This window comes from Rhinolophus sinicus, linkage group LG10, assembly GCF_036562045.2.
Source record: "Rhinolophus sinicus isolate RSC01 linkage group LG10, ASM3656204v1, whole genome shotgun sequence".
NCBI lineage: Eukaryota > Metazoa > Chordata > Mammalia > Chiroptera > Rhinolophidae > Rhinolophus > Rhinolophus sinicus.
The window spans coordinates 19,706,678-19,725,034 of NC_133759.1; the positions used below are offsets into that span (position 1 = coordinate 19,706,678).

Below are 18,357 nucleotides of genomic sequence, written 5' to 3' on the forward strand. Positions count from 1 at the left end.
AGGACCAGAAATAACTTCTACATTGTACAGAGGAAGAAATTACCACTAGAGAAGACTTTGGTTGGCTTCCCTAAATGCTAGTTAGTGGATGAGCCTGGCATAGAATTCTTGTCTCTTTACTTTCAGTTCAGATGGTTTATTTGGAAGAGATGGAACTCATTGCTGGCCTCATGTGATCTCTTCTGATTTCCTATACTGATCTGTTATGAAGCTGGGTGGATCCTGCTAGGTCCATTCCATCAGCCACTATTAACTAGAGCGGTTGTTCTAAAAAAAATGAGCTATACCCTGCTATGATATTACCAGAAGGGCACTTTACCTGTATGGTATTCTTTCCAAAAACCTATACATAATATGAATCTTATCATAAGAAAAACATCAGACAAATGCTAATTTGGAGTCATTCCCCAGGATACCTGGCCAGCAGTATTTAGGAAAAACAAGGAAAGTCTAAGAAAGTATCACTAACCAAGGCCAACTGATGAGACATGACAACTAAATGCAAAATGGTACCCTGGATTGGATTCTGGAATGGAAAGAGGATATCAATGAAAAAAAAAAAAAAAGGTGAAATCCAAATAAAGTCTGGAGTTTAGTTAATAATGTCAGTTTCTTAATTTTTATAAATATGCCATGACAGGGTAAAGTGTTAACAACACGTGAAACTGAGTGTGGGCATATAGGAACCCTGTATCATCTTTGAAACTTTTCTATAAAACTAAACTTATTCAAAAATAAAAAAGTTTATTTAAAATAGACTGTACATTAAAATTATCAGGAAACTATTTTAAAAAATACCAGTGTCTGGGCCCCAGCCCAGGAGATTATGACTTAATTGTTCTGGCATGAAGTCCAGGCACATATTTTTCAAAACTACCCAGGTGGTTCCAGTGTGTAGCCAGGGTTGAAAACCACTGGAGTTCTGTGTCAGGTGTCCCAAACTGGAAACCATGGGCCAAATTCAGCCTTCGCTTATGTTTTGTTTGGACTGCAAAAACGTTTTTTGGAGAATTTTAAATGATTGTCAAAATTTAAAGTTGGGAGACTTCATATGAAAATTTGAATTTCTGATTCCTCTTAAAGGTGAGATGCTCTGTCTATGTTTTTTGTATGGTACCTACGGTATAATAAAAATCAATTTGGTCTTTGTCCTTGGTTTTGGCACAGAAGTCCTAAATCCTTTGGGGTTTCCTGAGTGATAGGAATGTCTTTTGTTATTCATAATGAGCCCCCTTTCACCCTATCTGAGTTTATGTCAATGAGATGACTCTAGGGAGGATCCAGATATAGCTTCGGGATGAGGATAGTCACTAGAAAGACCGAGTGATCTGAGGGTTGGCGCTTTCAGTCCCACCCTCCAAACTGGAAGGACTGAAGAGGGGCGAGAGATTGAACTCAATCACCAATGGACAATAATTTAATCCATCATGCCTGTATAATTAAACCTCCATAAAAAAACACTGGATGACATGTTTCAGGAGCTTCTGGGTTGGTGAACACATTGGTGTTCTGGGCAGGTGTGTACCCAGAGAGGGCAGGGAAGCTCTGAGCCATCCACATATGTTGCCCTATGCATTCCTTTTGGCTCTTCCTGAATTGTATCCTTTATAATATACAGGTATATATAAATAAAGTGTCTTTGTGAATTCTGTGGGTAACTCTAGTGAATTATCAAACCTGAGGGTAAATCACAGGAACTCCTGAATTTGTAGTTGGCCCATTAGAAGTGTGGAGAGCCTGCGGACAGTCTTGGGGACTGAGCCCTTAAACCTGTGGCATATGATGATAACTCTGGGTACTTAGTCTCAGCATTGAATTGAATTGTTGGACACCCAGTTAGCATTAGAGAATTGGAGAATTGGTGTAGGAAAACAACACATATTTGGTGTTGGAGAAAAGACATCACAGCAACCATGGCCTGGAGTTGAGCAGTTGCTTTCTTTAAACAGAGACAGTTTGCCATCATTCCTACCAGTTTGTATCGATTGCCAATCCTAAGGCAAAGAGGCAGATGCTAGCTTCTGCTGACCTTGCACTGTTTTCTTGTTTTTCTTTTTTTTCCCCGTGGTACAGTCAAGAGGAAAGAAAAGTACTCAATTTATCCATGTGTACTGGTGTTTTCTGTTTATTCCTCCCCTATATGTCTTCTCTGCTGAGTTCTATGTCCCAAAGAAGTGACCCTTCTGTAGACCACATCATCTTGGCTCTTTTATCTGATGGCATTTCACTGGGTTCAGCTATTGGGAACCTAGTGGGAGTAGAGAGAAGTATGACCATTTCTTCTTCATTCTCTCTCTGCTTTGGCACGTGTTTCTCTGGTAGGAATTGTATCACTCTCTGTCTACAGCTCCTTCAGAGAGACCCTCCTTGATAGTTCTGGGTCTCATTGGTCTCTAAGAACACTCCTCTCCTTGCTTTTAGCTCTCAGTTGCTCATCTCTGGGTATCATAATATCCCTTTGTCAGTTCCCTTAGCTTGCCCACACTTCTGCTTTATCCAGTCTCCTTTAATCCAGTCTCTTCAGTTGAATCATTTGGAGTGAAATTCTGTTTCCAGCCAGTACTCTGACGGCTATACCTTAAAAGTATCAATAATCAAGGAAAAATATTATCTGGAAGGCTGTGTATTTCAAGAAAAATGTAAGAAAATAAAAAAGTTTTCTTACACTCAATCTGGGAACTGCTTCTTTCATGTAGATAGCCAGCAACCCCGACTGACATCCTTGTCTAGATACATCATAAACTAGATTTATCTTTTAACCATAGTAGATTCATATTTTCAAAAGGCATTTTGGTATAGAAACAAATGGGGGGAAAAGAAAGAAAACTGAGATAAAGGAGGACTCAACAATTATAATATACTCAGGTCTAGAAAAAAGCTTCCATTAAATGCCAGTAGAATACATTATCAATTTTAACCAATCTCTTTGAGTGGTGGCCTTATTTCATTCCTAAATACTATTATCTACTATACCTCGTTTCTTTCTTCTATGGTATAATGACTTTGCATTTTTTCTGTTTCCCAAATATGTCAAATTTGGCCCCACCATAGATCTTCTACTACCTTTCTTCCTTTGCCAGCACTGCTCTCTTCCCTCCTTAACCCCACCAAGAGACTCTCCTGGCTGCTTCCTTCTTACCATCTGCATCTCTGTTTAAATGCTCCCTCCTCAGAGGTCTTTCCTGTCCCTGACCTCTAGCCTCTCATTCTGCCATAGTGTCTACTGCATCTTTATGTTTTTTTGTTTGTTTTTATGATACTCTAATTATTTGATATTACTTGGTAGCTTATTATTCATTTGATCACATGCTTTTTCTCTCCTCCATTCAGTAGAATGTCAGTCTATGAAAGCAGGTATTTTTCTTTTGTGTACACCTCTGAGTTACTGTATCTAGAATAATTACTGGCATATTAGTAGTGCCCAAGACATGCTTATTAGATGAACTAAATGGATGCATGAATGTACTTTATATATCAGGAAAGGAGGCTCAGAGACTTTTAGTAACTAGTCCAAGAACACAGATGGGAGGTGCAGAAGTAAGATGCAAGCTAAGTTACTTCTGGCCCATAAAGCCATGTTTATAACCACACGGATATAGAGAATGGGTGGGTTGGTCCAACTCACAGAAAACTGAGAATGGAGGAATACTAATAAAAGAGACTCACACCTGTAGTCCAAATGAGATTTGCAAGTCGTTCCTCTTTATTGGCTGGAAGTGGACAATCTGCCTCAAATGCACACAGCCTTGGATGGCCCAAGAGTCCTTGTCATGGCTTGTACTTGGAGCAGGTACAGAGCAAAGAGATCTTACAGGCCTTGCACACTGTAAGGCCACTGAATGGACATCATTTCCAACCTTGAGGTGACACAGTTCTCCCACTTCAGTCTCACATGGGTAAATCATATTCAGAACTCTCCTCCTGTTCCATTGAGTATAGTCTTTGAAAGCCAACCATTTCAATTTTGTAATAATAGAGCAATAGGTGTATGTTTTCCCTCCTTCTCTAAATGTTTATAAAGACATGTATAGAGGAAGAACTGAGTCCAGGAGATTTCAGAATAACAGATTATTTGACGCACATTAATTCATTTGTTTGTTTGGTTGGCTGGTTTGGGTTTTGAAACCCAGTGCTCCAAATATATGGAAAAGAAAGCATAATGTTCTGCTTTCTGTAGCTATGATCATGACTTTCTGATGGTAGATGAAATACAAAGAGGCCATGAGAAGAAACAGATGAAGGTAAACAAAGTGACACATAAAACAAAACTGAAGAAGCTGGAGGGTAGGCCAGGACTTTACTCTCCTGTAGATCACATCTGCTGGCAATTGGGAGAGGACTTAAAATCACCAAAAGGAATAACAGCCTTATTTTCTCCAATCACAGCAACCACAATTGTAACCTGTTTCTGTGCAAACACAGCTGTAGTTGCATATTACTAATCACTAAGTTTACATTTTAGAGATTTTCTTTGCTCACACTTGATTTCCTCATTCCACGTGTGTGAGATAGCAATGGCAAAAGAATTGCCAAAACAGCAAAGGAGGAATAGTTAACACAAGTATGAACTCGACATAGATAAGATCAAAACGTTTCAAATGAAACAAACAAAAAAAAACACACATTTTGATAGGCTAGGTAGTCATTTTAAGAGAGCATTCATTTGCCCAAACAGGAAGTTTGGGCATTTGCTTTATAATTCTTTAGATTCTTATATTTTCATTATGTTTATTCAGAATCAGAGTTTTCATTATATTTCACCAGGTGGGAAAAGATAGGAAGCAAGAAGGTTCAGGGAGTAAAAAGTAAGTCAATAAAATATTAATGATATTCAAAGTTACTAAAAAAAAAATACAAAAAGAATCTTTTTGAATCTGCTACTTACATTGATTTTTAATAATCGGGCTGATGTTTGCCTGCCTTTAACCATGATTAATTCTTTTACTTTATGAAAAGAAAGGAAAAGCGAAATTATTTGGAAAACTTGTTCATTTGGTAAGGAGAAATAGGACACAGAGTTTCCTGTGTCTGAAAAGTCATTCAAACAAAACTCCATGAGAATCAAATTAAAAGGACTGAAGACGGGCGGAAAATACTAAAAAATACAAAGGTCTCTGTGCTTAGCGGTCTCTCACGCTCTTTAGCTCACCAGGGGACAGTAAATGCATTCTTAAGGAGGGCCTAGGTCCCCAGATGTGGAAGCTGGATTAATTGTGACTACTTTCCCCCATCCCTTCTCCACTTTGGGTCATTCTTTACCAGCCTCTCATAACACTCTTTCAATGTGATTTTTGTTAGACAAATGGTCTCATGTTTCTGGGAATGGGAAATGGCTAACATGAACACACAGTCATGTCCCTCCAGACTCAGGCTGATTTATGCTCTGATCCTCACCCTCCAAGGCTAGGTAGCCTGTTGGCACCCGCTAGCTCTGCAGTCGTGGGTCTGACTGTCTGACTGTCAGCATTCCCACCATAAACTTCTGTTTTTAGAGGTTTATGACTTGGCTATAAAATGCTGCCTGGAGGGGGGGGGGGCTGGATCTTACAAAATTGGTTTAAGTTACAAGAGAGTTAAAAAAAACACAAAAAAATAAAATAATATGTCTGTAATTTCAGACACTATCTGGTGCTTCTGGAACTTTAAAAAGCCTGTAATTGTGCTGTCTGCGCGCCCTACTGGCATTCAAATCAATGCTTTGAAGTCCAGTGTTTTGAATATAAAATGAAGATACTACCTTTACTTTGAAGAGAAGGTTATGAAAGAAGATTAATGTATAGCGTGCGACGGGGGGGTTTCTTTCTAGTCAAAACACTTTTAGGATCTCTTACACATGAATCAAACACCACATCTGGTGGTTGGAAGTAACCAATGGCAATACTTAAAATGAAGCCTGATGAAAAAATTATTCAGGTTTCGTAAATCGAGGTAGTCATAAATTCAAGAGACATGTACAATTTACTAGGCACAATTATCGGCCGGCTGTTCTCCCAATTGAATAGGTATATTCTTTTAATAATGTCTGTGGCACTGTGGACTTTCGGAGGAAGAAACAATGTGTGAACCAATAATAGTTGGGCTCATGCTTACTGTAGTTTCCTCTACTATTCCAGGACACCCATCTTTTTTTTTTTTTTACAGGATTTTATTGGGGAGCAGTGTGTACTTCCAGGACTTCTTTTTTCCAAGTCAAGTTGTTGTCCTTTCAGTCTTAGTTGTGGAGGACGCAGTTCAGCTCCAGGTCCAGTTGCCGTTGCTAGTTGCAGGGGGCACAGCCCACCATCCCTTGCGGGAGTCGAACCGGCAACCTTGTGGTTGAGAGGACACGCTCCAACCAACTGAGCCACCTGGGTGCTCAGCGGCAGCTCAGCTCAAGGTGCCGTGTTCAATTTTAGTTGCAGGGGGCGCTGCCCACCATCCCTTGCGGGAGTTGAGGAATCAAACTGGCAAACTTGTGGTTGAGAGCCCACGCTCCAACCAACTGAGCCATCCGGGAGGCAGCTCAGCTTAAGGGGCCATGTTCAATCTTAGTTGCAGGGGGCAGAGCCCACCATCCCTTGCGGGACTCGAGGAATTGAACTGGCAATCTTGTGGTTGAGAGCCCACTGGCCCATGTGGGAATCGAACCGGCAGCCTTCGGAGTTAGGAGTATGGAGCTCTAACTGCCTGAGCCACCGGGCCGGCCCCCAGGACACCCATCTTAAACTTGGCTTATTGTCAAATGCTATTGCCCTGTATGTTGCTATAGTCCAAAATACATAAACAAAAACTTAAAGAGATTTCATTTACTCATTATCAAAAATTTAGAGGGGATCGATTTTACATCAGACACGATTCTAGGTGCCCAGACAGACATGAAGAAGAATAAGGCATGGTTCCGACCTCTGAGGAAACAGAAAGAGTGTCATGATCAGCACACTTTGAAAAAGGGGTGCAGTGTGAAAAAGGGATGCAGTAAGGCCATCAATAGCAATCACCTTCATTTGGAAAATATCTGTGAGAATGAGGCCCAGCAACGTGAATTTTTACAGGCCCTCTACATTATTCTGAAAACCAGTCCTAACATCAAAAGGTGATGTTTCTCAAATGTGAGACAGCATTAGAGACACCAAAAGTACTTCTTAAAACACAGATTGCTGCACCCTACCTATACCGCACCCTTGCTGATTCAGATCTGAGGAAGGGCTCAAAAATGTGCATTTCTACAATTTCCTAGGCAATGCTGAGGCTGCTATCCAGGAAATTATATGTTGAGACACTCTGTCCCAAGGCATCCATTGCATGTAATCCATTAACTCCTTTCACTAGCTATGCAAATATTCTTGGAAGAATCCAGAAACTATGACTGCAAGCATCTCTGTTTTGTGGTTCAAAGCGGGAGCTCCTGATGAGAAAGGCTGAGTGGGAAAAAGATGATTATTTTTTAAAAGGAGGAAACTTGTGCAAGAGTTAATTTGTAAATGATCAAGTTAGTTAAAGCACAATGGCCACAATAGTTTGAGAAAATGTAGAGCAAACATTAAAGTGTGAGGAAGTAGAAATTTGGGCAGATCTATTTATACATGGAATAGCTAAAATTATTTTCTTTCTCTATTAAATTGCTAAATCATGTGGGATCCTGCTTCTTAGAATTTCAGGAGTAATATAGATGGAGAATGAAATATTTATTCTGCATTAGTTTCCTGGCTTCTTACAGGAGAGGCAGATTCATATTTTCTTTTGATTTCTTAGGCATAAGAAATCATTGGCTTGACTTGAACCTACGTTCTCCTTTTCAATCCACATGCCTATTTTTTGAAACTGGAAAATGCATGATTTAGAGTTCAGAGAACGGAGTTTGGGCATTGGAATGTGACTGGTAATTCATATCCAAAGCTCAAAGTTTTAAAAAGCCATTGCTTGGAGTTTAGTTATTCAGGAACTTCATAGAAAGGTAATTGTGAAATCTACCACCCATCCATTCATCCATCCATCCATCCATCCAACCAACAATAAAAAAGAAAATCTGACTTAAGTAAATATGCAACTCAGTGGGTGAAGGCAGAAATTAAATAGGGAATTCATTAAGATTGTGATAAATTATATTTAAAAAACCCACAACTTTGACAGAGGCTATAGCAAGAGGAACTAACTTTGTCTAAAAGCTGGAGTTTGAGGTCAGCGAAGACTTCTTTGAAGAAAAGACACTTAAAGGGCTATCTGAGGGACAGGGATGAAAAGAGAAACCAGGGAAAGAGTCACGTATAATAGTCAAGCAGGGCAGCTTATGTCTAGGACATGAGGCAGAAAGACAGAAGGCCAGGAAGATGAATGATACTAGAGATAATGTCTGGGAGGTCTGTAAATCCAGTTACTCAGGCCATATGGAAGGGAAGTCAGCAGGCCCCTGACATAATCAGATTTGCATTTTTAAAGAATCACTTGTGGCTTCTATATGCAAAATGCACTGAAGGAGTGACAGGCTGCATTCAGAGTGGACATAAAATAATAATTTAAAATCCCCATCCACATTCAGTTCCTAAAGGAAAACAAAAAAACAAAAAACAGAAAAACAAGAAAAACTTCATGGGTTTTACTCTTTCATGACACCACATACTATTATTATAGTTTTGCCCCTTACAATGTGCGTTACTTAGTTCTGCACGTAAGAAAAATATGTTTCATTTTGAGCAAACTCAAAATGTACAGAGAAGATACAGATCAGAGAAATGAATCGCTCAATCTCTATGTTAGGAGCTAAATTGTGTTCTCCCCCTCAGATTCACATGATCAAGTCCTAACACCCAGTACACCTTGGAATGTGACTGTGTTTGGAGATAGGGCCTTTTAAGGAGTAATTAAATTAACATGAGGTCCTATCTCTTTTAAAGGTCATTTCCAATCTCTTTTAAAGAAGAGGAGATTAGGACTCAAACCCAAGGAAAGATCAAATGAAGACACAGATAGAAGAGAGCCATCTACTAAACAAGGAGAGCTGTCTAAGAGCTACCGAATTCACTACTTGCACTCCTAGCCCCTAAAATTGTGACAAAATACATTTCTGTTGCTTAAGCCACCCGCTCTGTTTTCTTCTGTTATGACAGCCCTAACAAACAAATATACTTGTTATCCAAAATCCTATGTTTGAAAAAAAAAAAAAAAATCACCATTGATTTTCTTAGAACATGTGTTCTCTTGATTTGAAATATGTTCATTTCTCAGCAGAAGTACAAATGAAAGAGAAAATAATTTGTAAGATTTGGCAGGGGGGCGGGGGGGGTGAGAGATGGGGGTAGAACCAAAGGAATGTGTGTGATGTGTGAAGTGAAACCTCACAGTCATTACAGGGAACTCCCACATTAGTTAAACTTCCAAGTGAAGGCTGTACACCATCCAAGAATGACTACATTGGCAAATTTCAGAGACCCAGGTGGTGTGATTAGCTCTGCCTTTACCACGAAAATCAACCGTTAACGATGTTCTGAAAACAAAAATACCTCATGCCCACATTCAAGTCAGGGAGATTTTCTTCCTCTTGCCTATTTCTGGTCAAAATTATCAAACATGTATCTTGCATATGTCTACTGGTCTACTATGTATAGTGTCTTGGGGGATAAAAAGAATTTTAAGAGGTGGTCCATGACGTCTAGGAAGTCAAGTTAGAAATCAGTTAACACTGACACGACAATTTGTTATCTTTGAAAGTGGGTTAACAGACATTGGTTTGGAATGGTTTTCCAAGTGATGGCAGGGTTCTTCACAGGTAGACACATCTGTCTGCACGGCCTGACATCCAGATGACACTAACATCCATCCATTCACCCATGTTAAGTCAGCTGGAGACATACACACCAAGCCATGGAGACACACAGGTTTTACTCTTCTTGTTTATCATTGAGCATTTTCTTTTTCTCTGTGGTTTCTTTAGCTTTTGTTTCTCATGAAAGCACAGCAGGTACAACCATTTTAACTCCATTCCTGGCTGAGATCCCCTTTGTAAACACTCCCTTACAGTTAAAGTGAAAACGATTGTTCCTTTTCCGACAATGAAAAAGTGCAATATGCTTTTTTTCTGTTGCATAAAATATCAAAAACACACAGCCAGGGCCTCTTACATGCAAATGCCTCCTTGACTTCCCCTTATATTTTTGTGTTCCTTGGGACTTCCAAACAACTTCTGTTTCTCTACGTCTTTTCTCTTCTCTTTTCTGCTGACAGAGAAATTCTATCATCTCGTTCTTTGGGAATCAATGCAAAACCATTTGGACACTTTGTTCACCACATGGCTCTTTAGCTTTGCAGTACTGGACATTTTTTATCCCTAGCAGACACTGGCAGCATCTGAGATTGTTGACCGATAGCATAAAGAAGACTGGGAACTCAGTGGGCCTTATCGTTATGACGCCAAATACATATCAACATTCCATGTACATATTTTAGCAAGCACAACATATTTATAATTACATTGGAATTCTTTGATTTGAAGCAAAGATACAGAAAATCAGTTTGATAAACTACTTGAAAAAAAAAAATCTATTGCTTTGGGCCCTAGAGCTAGAAAGGAATGTAATTAAAAGGAAACAATAAGGAAAAAAGTGATACACAGAGCAAGAGTTTTACCTGGCAAAGCCGACCCCTCTGCTGACTCCATTAGCATCTCTTAGTATTCTTGTGGAAATGACATGTCCAAAGGGTTTCAGCATATTCTCAAGTTCCTGCTCATCCATAGAAATGGGAAGATTTGAGATGTAGAGGTTTGTTGGGTCTTGCTCTTGTTGCTGAGGAAATGAAAGAAACAAATGCAGTAAATTCTAAATATTGAGAAACTTATTGCACAAATGGATAAACTTTTCATTAAACTGCCTTCTAGACTCCAAGTGCCAACACGGTCTTGAAAGTTCTTTCACTAAGGGCACTACTTTTTTTTTTCTTCCTTTTTTACTGACATCCTTTCTTGACAGAATGCTTCTCATAGAAACAGTATCATCAATGAAAATCAATCTTCCTGCCAGCCTTCCTTAGAAGAGACTAATAAACTTTTATTGCAATTAAACTAAAGTAAATACGTATATTCTTTTCTATTACTATTCACTACTACTTCTATTACCACTCTACCTACCATCACCACTGGTTATAATGCTGCACTTAATGCAACATTATAGCTCAAAATACACTAGGCATTGTTTCAAATACTTAATATGCATTATTTCACTCAAAAGCCCCAATACATTTAATTGTTATTATTTTACAGATGACAAAATTGACCCCTAACTTGTACAAGTTACACCTGGTAAGTGTCAAAGCCAGGGCTGCCATCTGGGCTTGTTACCCAAGTTTATGGGCTTCACTATCCTGCTATCCTGCCGTCCACTAGACCAATGGGAACAAAAAGAATGGTCCCAGAGCAGCATCATCAGCCTCAGCATCACCAGGGATCTTGCCAGAAATGCAAATCCCCAGGCCCCACCCAGAACTACTGCATCAGAAACTTGAGGTCGGGATAAGTAATCTGTGCTTTGAAAAGCCCTCCAGGTGACGTTGTTCTGAAGCATACATGAACATTTGTATGCAAATGAGATTATGATGTCTATCATTTTCTAATCCAGCAGCTATCGTGCTTAAATAAGCTTTGCTTAATAGAATGGAGAAACAAACAATTGCTAGCATTACTTCTCTGTGTGTGAATGTTCTCTGTTTCACGCAATGAATTAGTAAACTGGAACGTAGTTTCCGGTATGTCTCAAAAATAAAACATACCCATCGACCTGACATAATTAATTAATACTATCAAAACATATTACATATTTCACTGAACCATTATATTTTAGCCAAAAATAACAACCTTAACTTCAAGGATAAGTGAGCTAAATTGGAAAAAAGCAATCCTGAAGACTATAGTAAATGACATTATGTAACAGTAAAATAACTTTTATGAAGAGATGACATATTTTTGTAGAAAATTTGATGTTTTAAGCATGATTAAAAAATATAATAAACAGGATTCAAAATATTACTTTAGGTCAAGAAACAATTTTGGTATAAAACTAAAACTCCATTATTTTTAACAGCTCTGAATAGTCAGATAGTTCCTAATATTTTTACTAAGCTTTAGATGAATAAAATCTATTATTAGGTTCGTTTTATTTTTTTTTTAAGTTTTATTTATTTATTTATTTATTTATTTGTTTGTTTGTTTGTTTGTTTTCTTTTTTAAGGAGAGCGCAGCTCACAGTGGCCCATGCGGGAATTGAACCAGCAACTTTGGTGCTACCAGCACCACGCTCTACCCAACTGAGCTAACCAGCCACCCCTAGGTTTGTTTTTAAAGCATAGTTTAGTTTTCAAACATTTTTATCACCACAGAAAATAGTAAAGGTAAACATAATAAATCAGAAAAAGACAACACAACTTTAGTATTTGGGAAGAGTGTAAATGTAGAAAATGCACAACTGTCGTCAGTATCTTTCTCTTTCTCTCCCTCTACACACACACACACACACACACACACACACACACACACACACACCACTAATAAATGGTATGATCCTAGAGAGAAAACACAGAAAATATTATATTATCGTATCCTGAGTGGTTATGAACATGTCTATTTATTTTTTTCCTGGGGTGGTAAAAAACTGAAAAGTAAAATAAGAAACGAAAAAGTGGCTTTTCAGAAACAGAATAACAAATCTTATGCACATACAACTTTCAAATTTATAGGATTCGCTACTCATCATTTAATTTCAATCTTCACATTGTTATTCCAAATGTAACTGGGCAGATATCATGATACTTATTGGCTAACGAGGAAATGGAAGCATGGAAGTTTCATCATCTTGCCCAGGGATTCCATAATTAGGGACACGGTTAGAATTATATGCAGGGACTAAGTGTCCTATCGTCCACTCAGTCTACTTTCCACTAGCCTCATGTTTCTGAAAGCTTCCATCATTTGCATATCATTTTAGAAAATTTTGCCAGCTGTGTACCCCGTTTCCCTGAAGATAAGATCTGGCTGGACAATCAGCTCTAATGCGACTTTTGGAGCAAAAATTAATATGAGACCCAACATTATATTATATTATATTATATTATATTATATTATATTATATTATATTATATTAATTATATTATATTATAAGATGGAGTCTTATAGTAAAATATAAAAACATAAAAGTTTCTTTTAAATCAACATACCTTTGGGCTTAAGTAAATTAATTTCAAAAGATAACTATGTTGCTACCATAACTAAAACGCCGGCATCACTTGGCATAAACAAATTACTGTAAAAATAGGAAACAGATCAATGCTATTAAATTATAGTAGATATTCATTGCTTGCAGATGGCTTTGACCCTGGTGGTTTACTCTCAGTTACAAATGAGATTCGTAATTAAAATTGGGGAATTTGGAAGGTGTGAGACGCACACTACCACCAGACAGGGTCTTTCTCCTGGGAAGAGTCAGAATTGAGAAAGAATTAAGAAAAGAACAATTTTCTTATGTTTGATTTCCACATCCCACACACCTATATCAACTCAAGTTCCAGGAGAGACAGGTCCATATCCCATAACTTGGGAGCTCCTGTGTTAACCACAGCTTCTAAGAGGGTGGGCTGCGGCACATGGTGGTCCTCTGAATGGATTGGCATTTGCCCAACATTTTGCACGCCTTTATCCTTGATCTGGCTACATAAGTATAAGCAAACAACCACCCTTTCCCAGGGTACTGTACAGGTCTTTACATTTTCTCTAGGCAGCAGTGTACCAGTTTGTCCTGATGAAAATCCACTTCCAAATTCCCCAATTGTAGAATGCATTGCAGCTTCTCGAAATGGTGTGGAGTAAACACGTAGAGCTTAGTACATAGGGATTGCCCAGTAAGCTATTTTCTGAATCCAAATTCAAACAGTAAGGACAACTTCTTAATTTGTATTCACAGGGACAACAAAGCAGTGGACAGTGTCATTCCTTAATTTGTATTCAGAGAAAGAATGTAGCTAGGGCAGTTATTTATTAAGTAATTCTGTCCTTTGAAATGCAGTGTTAGTCCTGAATATATTTGTTGACTTGACAATAGACTTTAATTTCTGCATAGAATGAATTTTAAAATAATACATAGATTCATATTTTCACTTTCAATTTTATTTACGTATCAGGTTTATGTAAATAGATTGTGACTTTCAAGAGATTATTTGTCATAATGAACCAAAGAGCACTTTCCTCTTAACTTTTCGGAAACAAATTCTCAAGTGATCATTGCGATCTTAGAGAACTTTTAAAAATCTTTTCTTTAACTTAAATTTTTCATGATCATTTAGTTCTAGAATGAACCTAAGGGGGTATCTTATCCAATCTGATCATTTATCAGATGGGAAAAAAGCAGAAGCTAAAGGAATGAGTAGGACTTGGTCAAAGTTGCTGAGATAATTAGTAAGATGTAGAAATAAAACCCATGTCCTTTTATACCTGGTCCAATGTTCTTACAACTTCATGACACTGCCTTTTCTTTTAAAATCCAATGGGTAGTAAGCAGCAGTTTATGGTCCAAAGGAATATTAGTACAGACCTAAATGAATATGTCCAAACTCATTGTTTTATTCATATTTGCTTGTTCATTAATTAGCTTTGGCAACAGAGTTAAGGCTATGGAAAGAAAAAAGAAAGAAAAAAAGAGTTCCTTATATTAACTAGCATTTTACACATAGTAACTGAATGAATACTCTGCAGTGCATACCAGTTTATAAAAGTATATGACTACAATTCATACATCTATTACACTTAATTAATACCAAAAGTAACTCCCCCATTTTGGTTTGTTTCTACATATTTTCATCTGCACTGGGATTTCTTGATTTTTTACTTAATTTTGTCAAAAGATGGTGAAAAGTTTAGAAAAGTACCCTCTCCATTGTTACGGGAACAGAGACAAGTCATTTCACTCAAGAATACATACATTTTTTTTTCCTGAAATGATTTCACGTTTTCTTTGTGGTGGGTTTTCTTTGTTTTTTGTTTTTTGTTGTTGTTTTTTTGTATATGTAAACTGCCAAATAAGATTTATCGGCACTGAACTGCTTTGTAACAGTTTAAAACAACTTCAGAACATTTCAATGTAGCTAAGCAAATGAAAAATGAAAAAAATTGTTGCTCGTATCTAGATCAAAGTTTATGTCTGGGGCTGTTTTTGGATATGGGTTATGGCTATTATACCAGGGAGGTGCCAGAAAAATGTATACAAGTGGACACTTTGGTCAACATTGCTCAAGCAGTGTTCGCCACAATCAGAAGTGTTTGGACACTGATGGTAACCACTCTGAGCACCTATTGTAATTGCAGAAGTGAAATGTGACTTGTATTCATCTTTTGTTATCAATATATATTGAGTATCACAATTTTAATACAGTTTTCCTTTCTTAAAATGTGTATATAATTTTTTGGCACCATCTGTATATAAATGTTTCTGAAAAAGGTTGTAGAACAAGATTTCAAAACTTAATCTCATAACTCTCATTCTTGGCAAAACTATATTTAAATATTCAGGAAGTAGTTGTTAGCATTAGAAATTTTAGAGCAACGTTTCTCAAGCTACTTAGGACTGCAGCCATTTTTATTTCCAACCTGTCATGGACCAATATTTGTAAAATACAATAAAAATAAGTTAATAGAAAATAAAATACAATTAAAAATATGCTAGTTGTAATTTTATTATTATTATTACATTCAACAGACCAAACTTACATTTGGATTAAATGTTATATTAATGTGATATTGTTATAAAGAGTTTTAAATGCTTACTCTCAATTTCTGTGCTATTTTATTATGAACAAGTACCATTTGATGAATCAAACTTTAACACTGTTTTAGGGTACTATATTACTACATTTATCTATCATAATATAATCCTCTATGGGTCTTATTATGTTATTAGTTTTTTGCTTATTTATACACTATCAAGTCCATTTTAAATCACAAAATTGTGTGTAATCAATTTATAGTCATTTATGGACTACTAGGTGGATAAAGCCATTTCAAGATGAATTATCCTGATTAGTAGTGACCAAACATTCGGAAAATATCCTGAGGAAGTTTGAAACAACTCTAACACAAACATGAGAGTATAATACTTAAAAATACATTGAAAGGAATGTTCATATAGACTGAAGATAGCAACATTATCTTATATAGAGTTTTATACTATTCAATGTGTTTCAGGGTTGTTTTATTTCATGTGGTCCTTTATAATAACCCTATGAGGTAGATAGGGCAAGAGTTATTATTTCTGTTCTACAAATGAGAAAGCTGGTTCTGCTATCTTAAGAGAGTTACTAAGGTCACATGGATAATAAGTAAATAAATGACATCATAAGTGATATTTTTTGGACCCTTGCTCTAGTATTCTTTCTACTACACTATACCAACTCAAGATTGCCTATAAAATATTGCTATTTATTGTATTTCACCTGGAGAAAAGAAAATCAATGGGAGACAAATGAACAGTTGTTTTTTAATGGAATAGTCTATTTTAAATGTTGTAGCAATTTAAAAATTAATAATATTAAAAACTAAATGTTTTCTCTCATCTGAAAACAGAAGCAGGGGGGTCAGAGCCTCCTGTACTAACAAACTGAAAGCTATCTAGATTTTAGAAGTAGCTTAGCACTAACTTTGTACAAAGATGTTCTCACCCTTCTAGCAATATTCCCAGAATGTTTGATACATGGCTATAGGAGTTACAGCATCTCTAGATGAGATGTGGAGGAAGCCTGCCATTCTTTCAATATTAGCATCAGTATCCTATATGTGTATGACCATTTAATTCATATGCCAACTTGACTGGGCCACAGGGCCCAGACTGGATGTATAGTAGTAAAGCAGATTGCACTTTCTAATGTGGGTGGGCCTTATCTAATCAGTTGAAGGTGTGAATAGAACAAAAAGGCTGATCCTCTCCTGATTTAAGAGAGAATTACTCCTGCCTAATGGTGTTCAAGCTGGGACATTGATTTTTTCCCCTTATCTTTGGACACAAACCGAAACAATGACTCTTCCTGGGTCTTGAGCTTGCTGACAGTAGATCTTGGGATTTGTCAGCTTCCACAATTGTATGAGCAGATTTCATATAACAATACACACACACACACACACACACACACACACACACATCCAGTGGTTCTAATGGTTCTATTTCTCTGAAGATCTCCAACTAATGCAGTGTGTTAATTTTGTCAAATCTGTATTACTAAGAAAGAAAAATGACACAGGTTCAGCTCTCACCTTCACACTAGGCCTTCTGCATTCTCTAGCCAAACCGCCATGGCCTTTGAAAGAGAGAAGCACAGCCTTCCCCTAACATAGGTGATCCAGAAGCATACATTGAGGTTATGCATTAAAGAGCAAAGGGAAAAGTAAAGGACTGCCAAGAAGTGAGCTTCCACCCCCAAAGGGTGTCTAATAAGTGTGTCCTCTGTCCTGATCATTTAATTTATATGCTAACTTGACTGGGCCATAGGGTGCCCAGACAGTGGGTCAAACGTTATTCTGAATGTATCTGTGAGAACGTTTTCTGGATGAGTTTGACATTTGAATCAGTAGACTAGGTAAAGCAGATTGCTCTCTCTAATGTGGGTGGGCCCTTCACGAAGCGGTGAAGGGGGCTGCCCTGTGTTTTCAATTGCCTTCTCCCTCCACTGAAAGACAGGGTGATTTCTCTTTCCCTAGTTTTGCATGGTGATAAAATTAGAGGAGGCTGCCTACCAGTTTTTCCTCTCAAGGCACCAATAAGAACAACTTTCCTAAACTGAAAACCAAGAAGAACAATTTCCCTAAGGAACACATAGTTTAAAAGAAGCATTTCCTTATTTCAGATTTAATGGAAGCACAGCATTGACAACTGGAGTTCCCATCACCAAGTTCAATCAGAGGGTCCGACCCTGGATAACAAACTCTGCAGAGTCCTGGCTGTGAAACCATGGTTGGTGCTGAGAACCTGAGCCGCCAGTCACGTGTGCTGTTCTGCAGGGCTAAGACCAGCTTTTACTTCTAGATCAATCTAATAGCCTCAAGTGGACGTGAGCAGTGAATGATTCAATGAGCCTCTGGAGTCTTTAGGACTGAATTTGCTTTACCTGTGTTCCTGGAACAGGTGGCCAGATTGGACTCCTGGCTTTCCTTGACTTCTCCCTCCACATGCACCTCCTGAACGCGAGCTCAGTGTCACCAGTTATCAGCCCTGACGTGATGGTTTCCCCTGTGAGAAAATGCTAAATTAACATTTTACAATATTGAGATCTCTCTATAGTTTTCTTGTAGTATATTTACTATATCACAAATAAGTATGGTCTTGGATTCAGGGTCCTGACAGTCAAAAAATGAGAACA

At 37.7% G+C, this 18,357-nt stretch overlaps 1 protein-coding gene across 8 annotated transcripts in view; it reads right to left on the minus strand.

Moving 5' to 3' along the window:
- RBMS3 (RNA binding motif single stranded interacting protein 3) overlaps nt 1–18,357 on the minus strand; it is a 1,259,852-nt gene that overhangs the window by 223,367 nt on the left and 1,018,128 nt on the right. For all 8 annotated transcript variants that reach the window (XM_074312720.1, XM_074312722.1, XM_019745285.2 and 5 more), the window contains one exon: nt 10,600–10,757. In XM_074312720.1, coding sequence (XP_074168821.1) covers nt 10,600–10,757 — 158 coding nt within the window. The remainder of the gene's footprint in view (nt 1–10,599; nt 10,758–18,357) is intronic.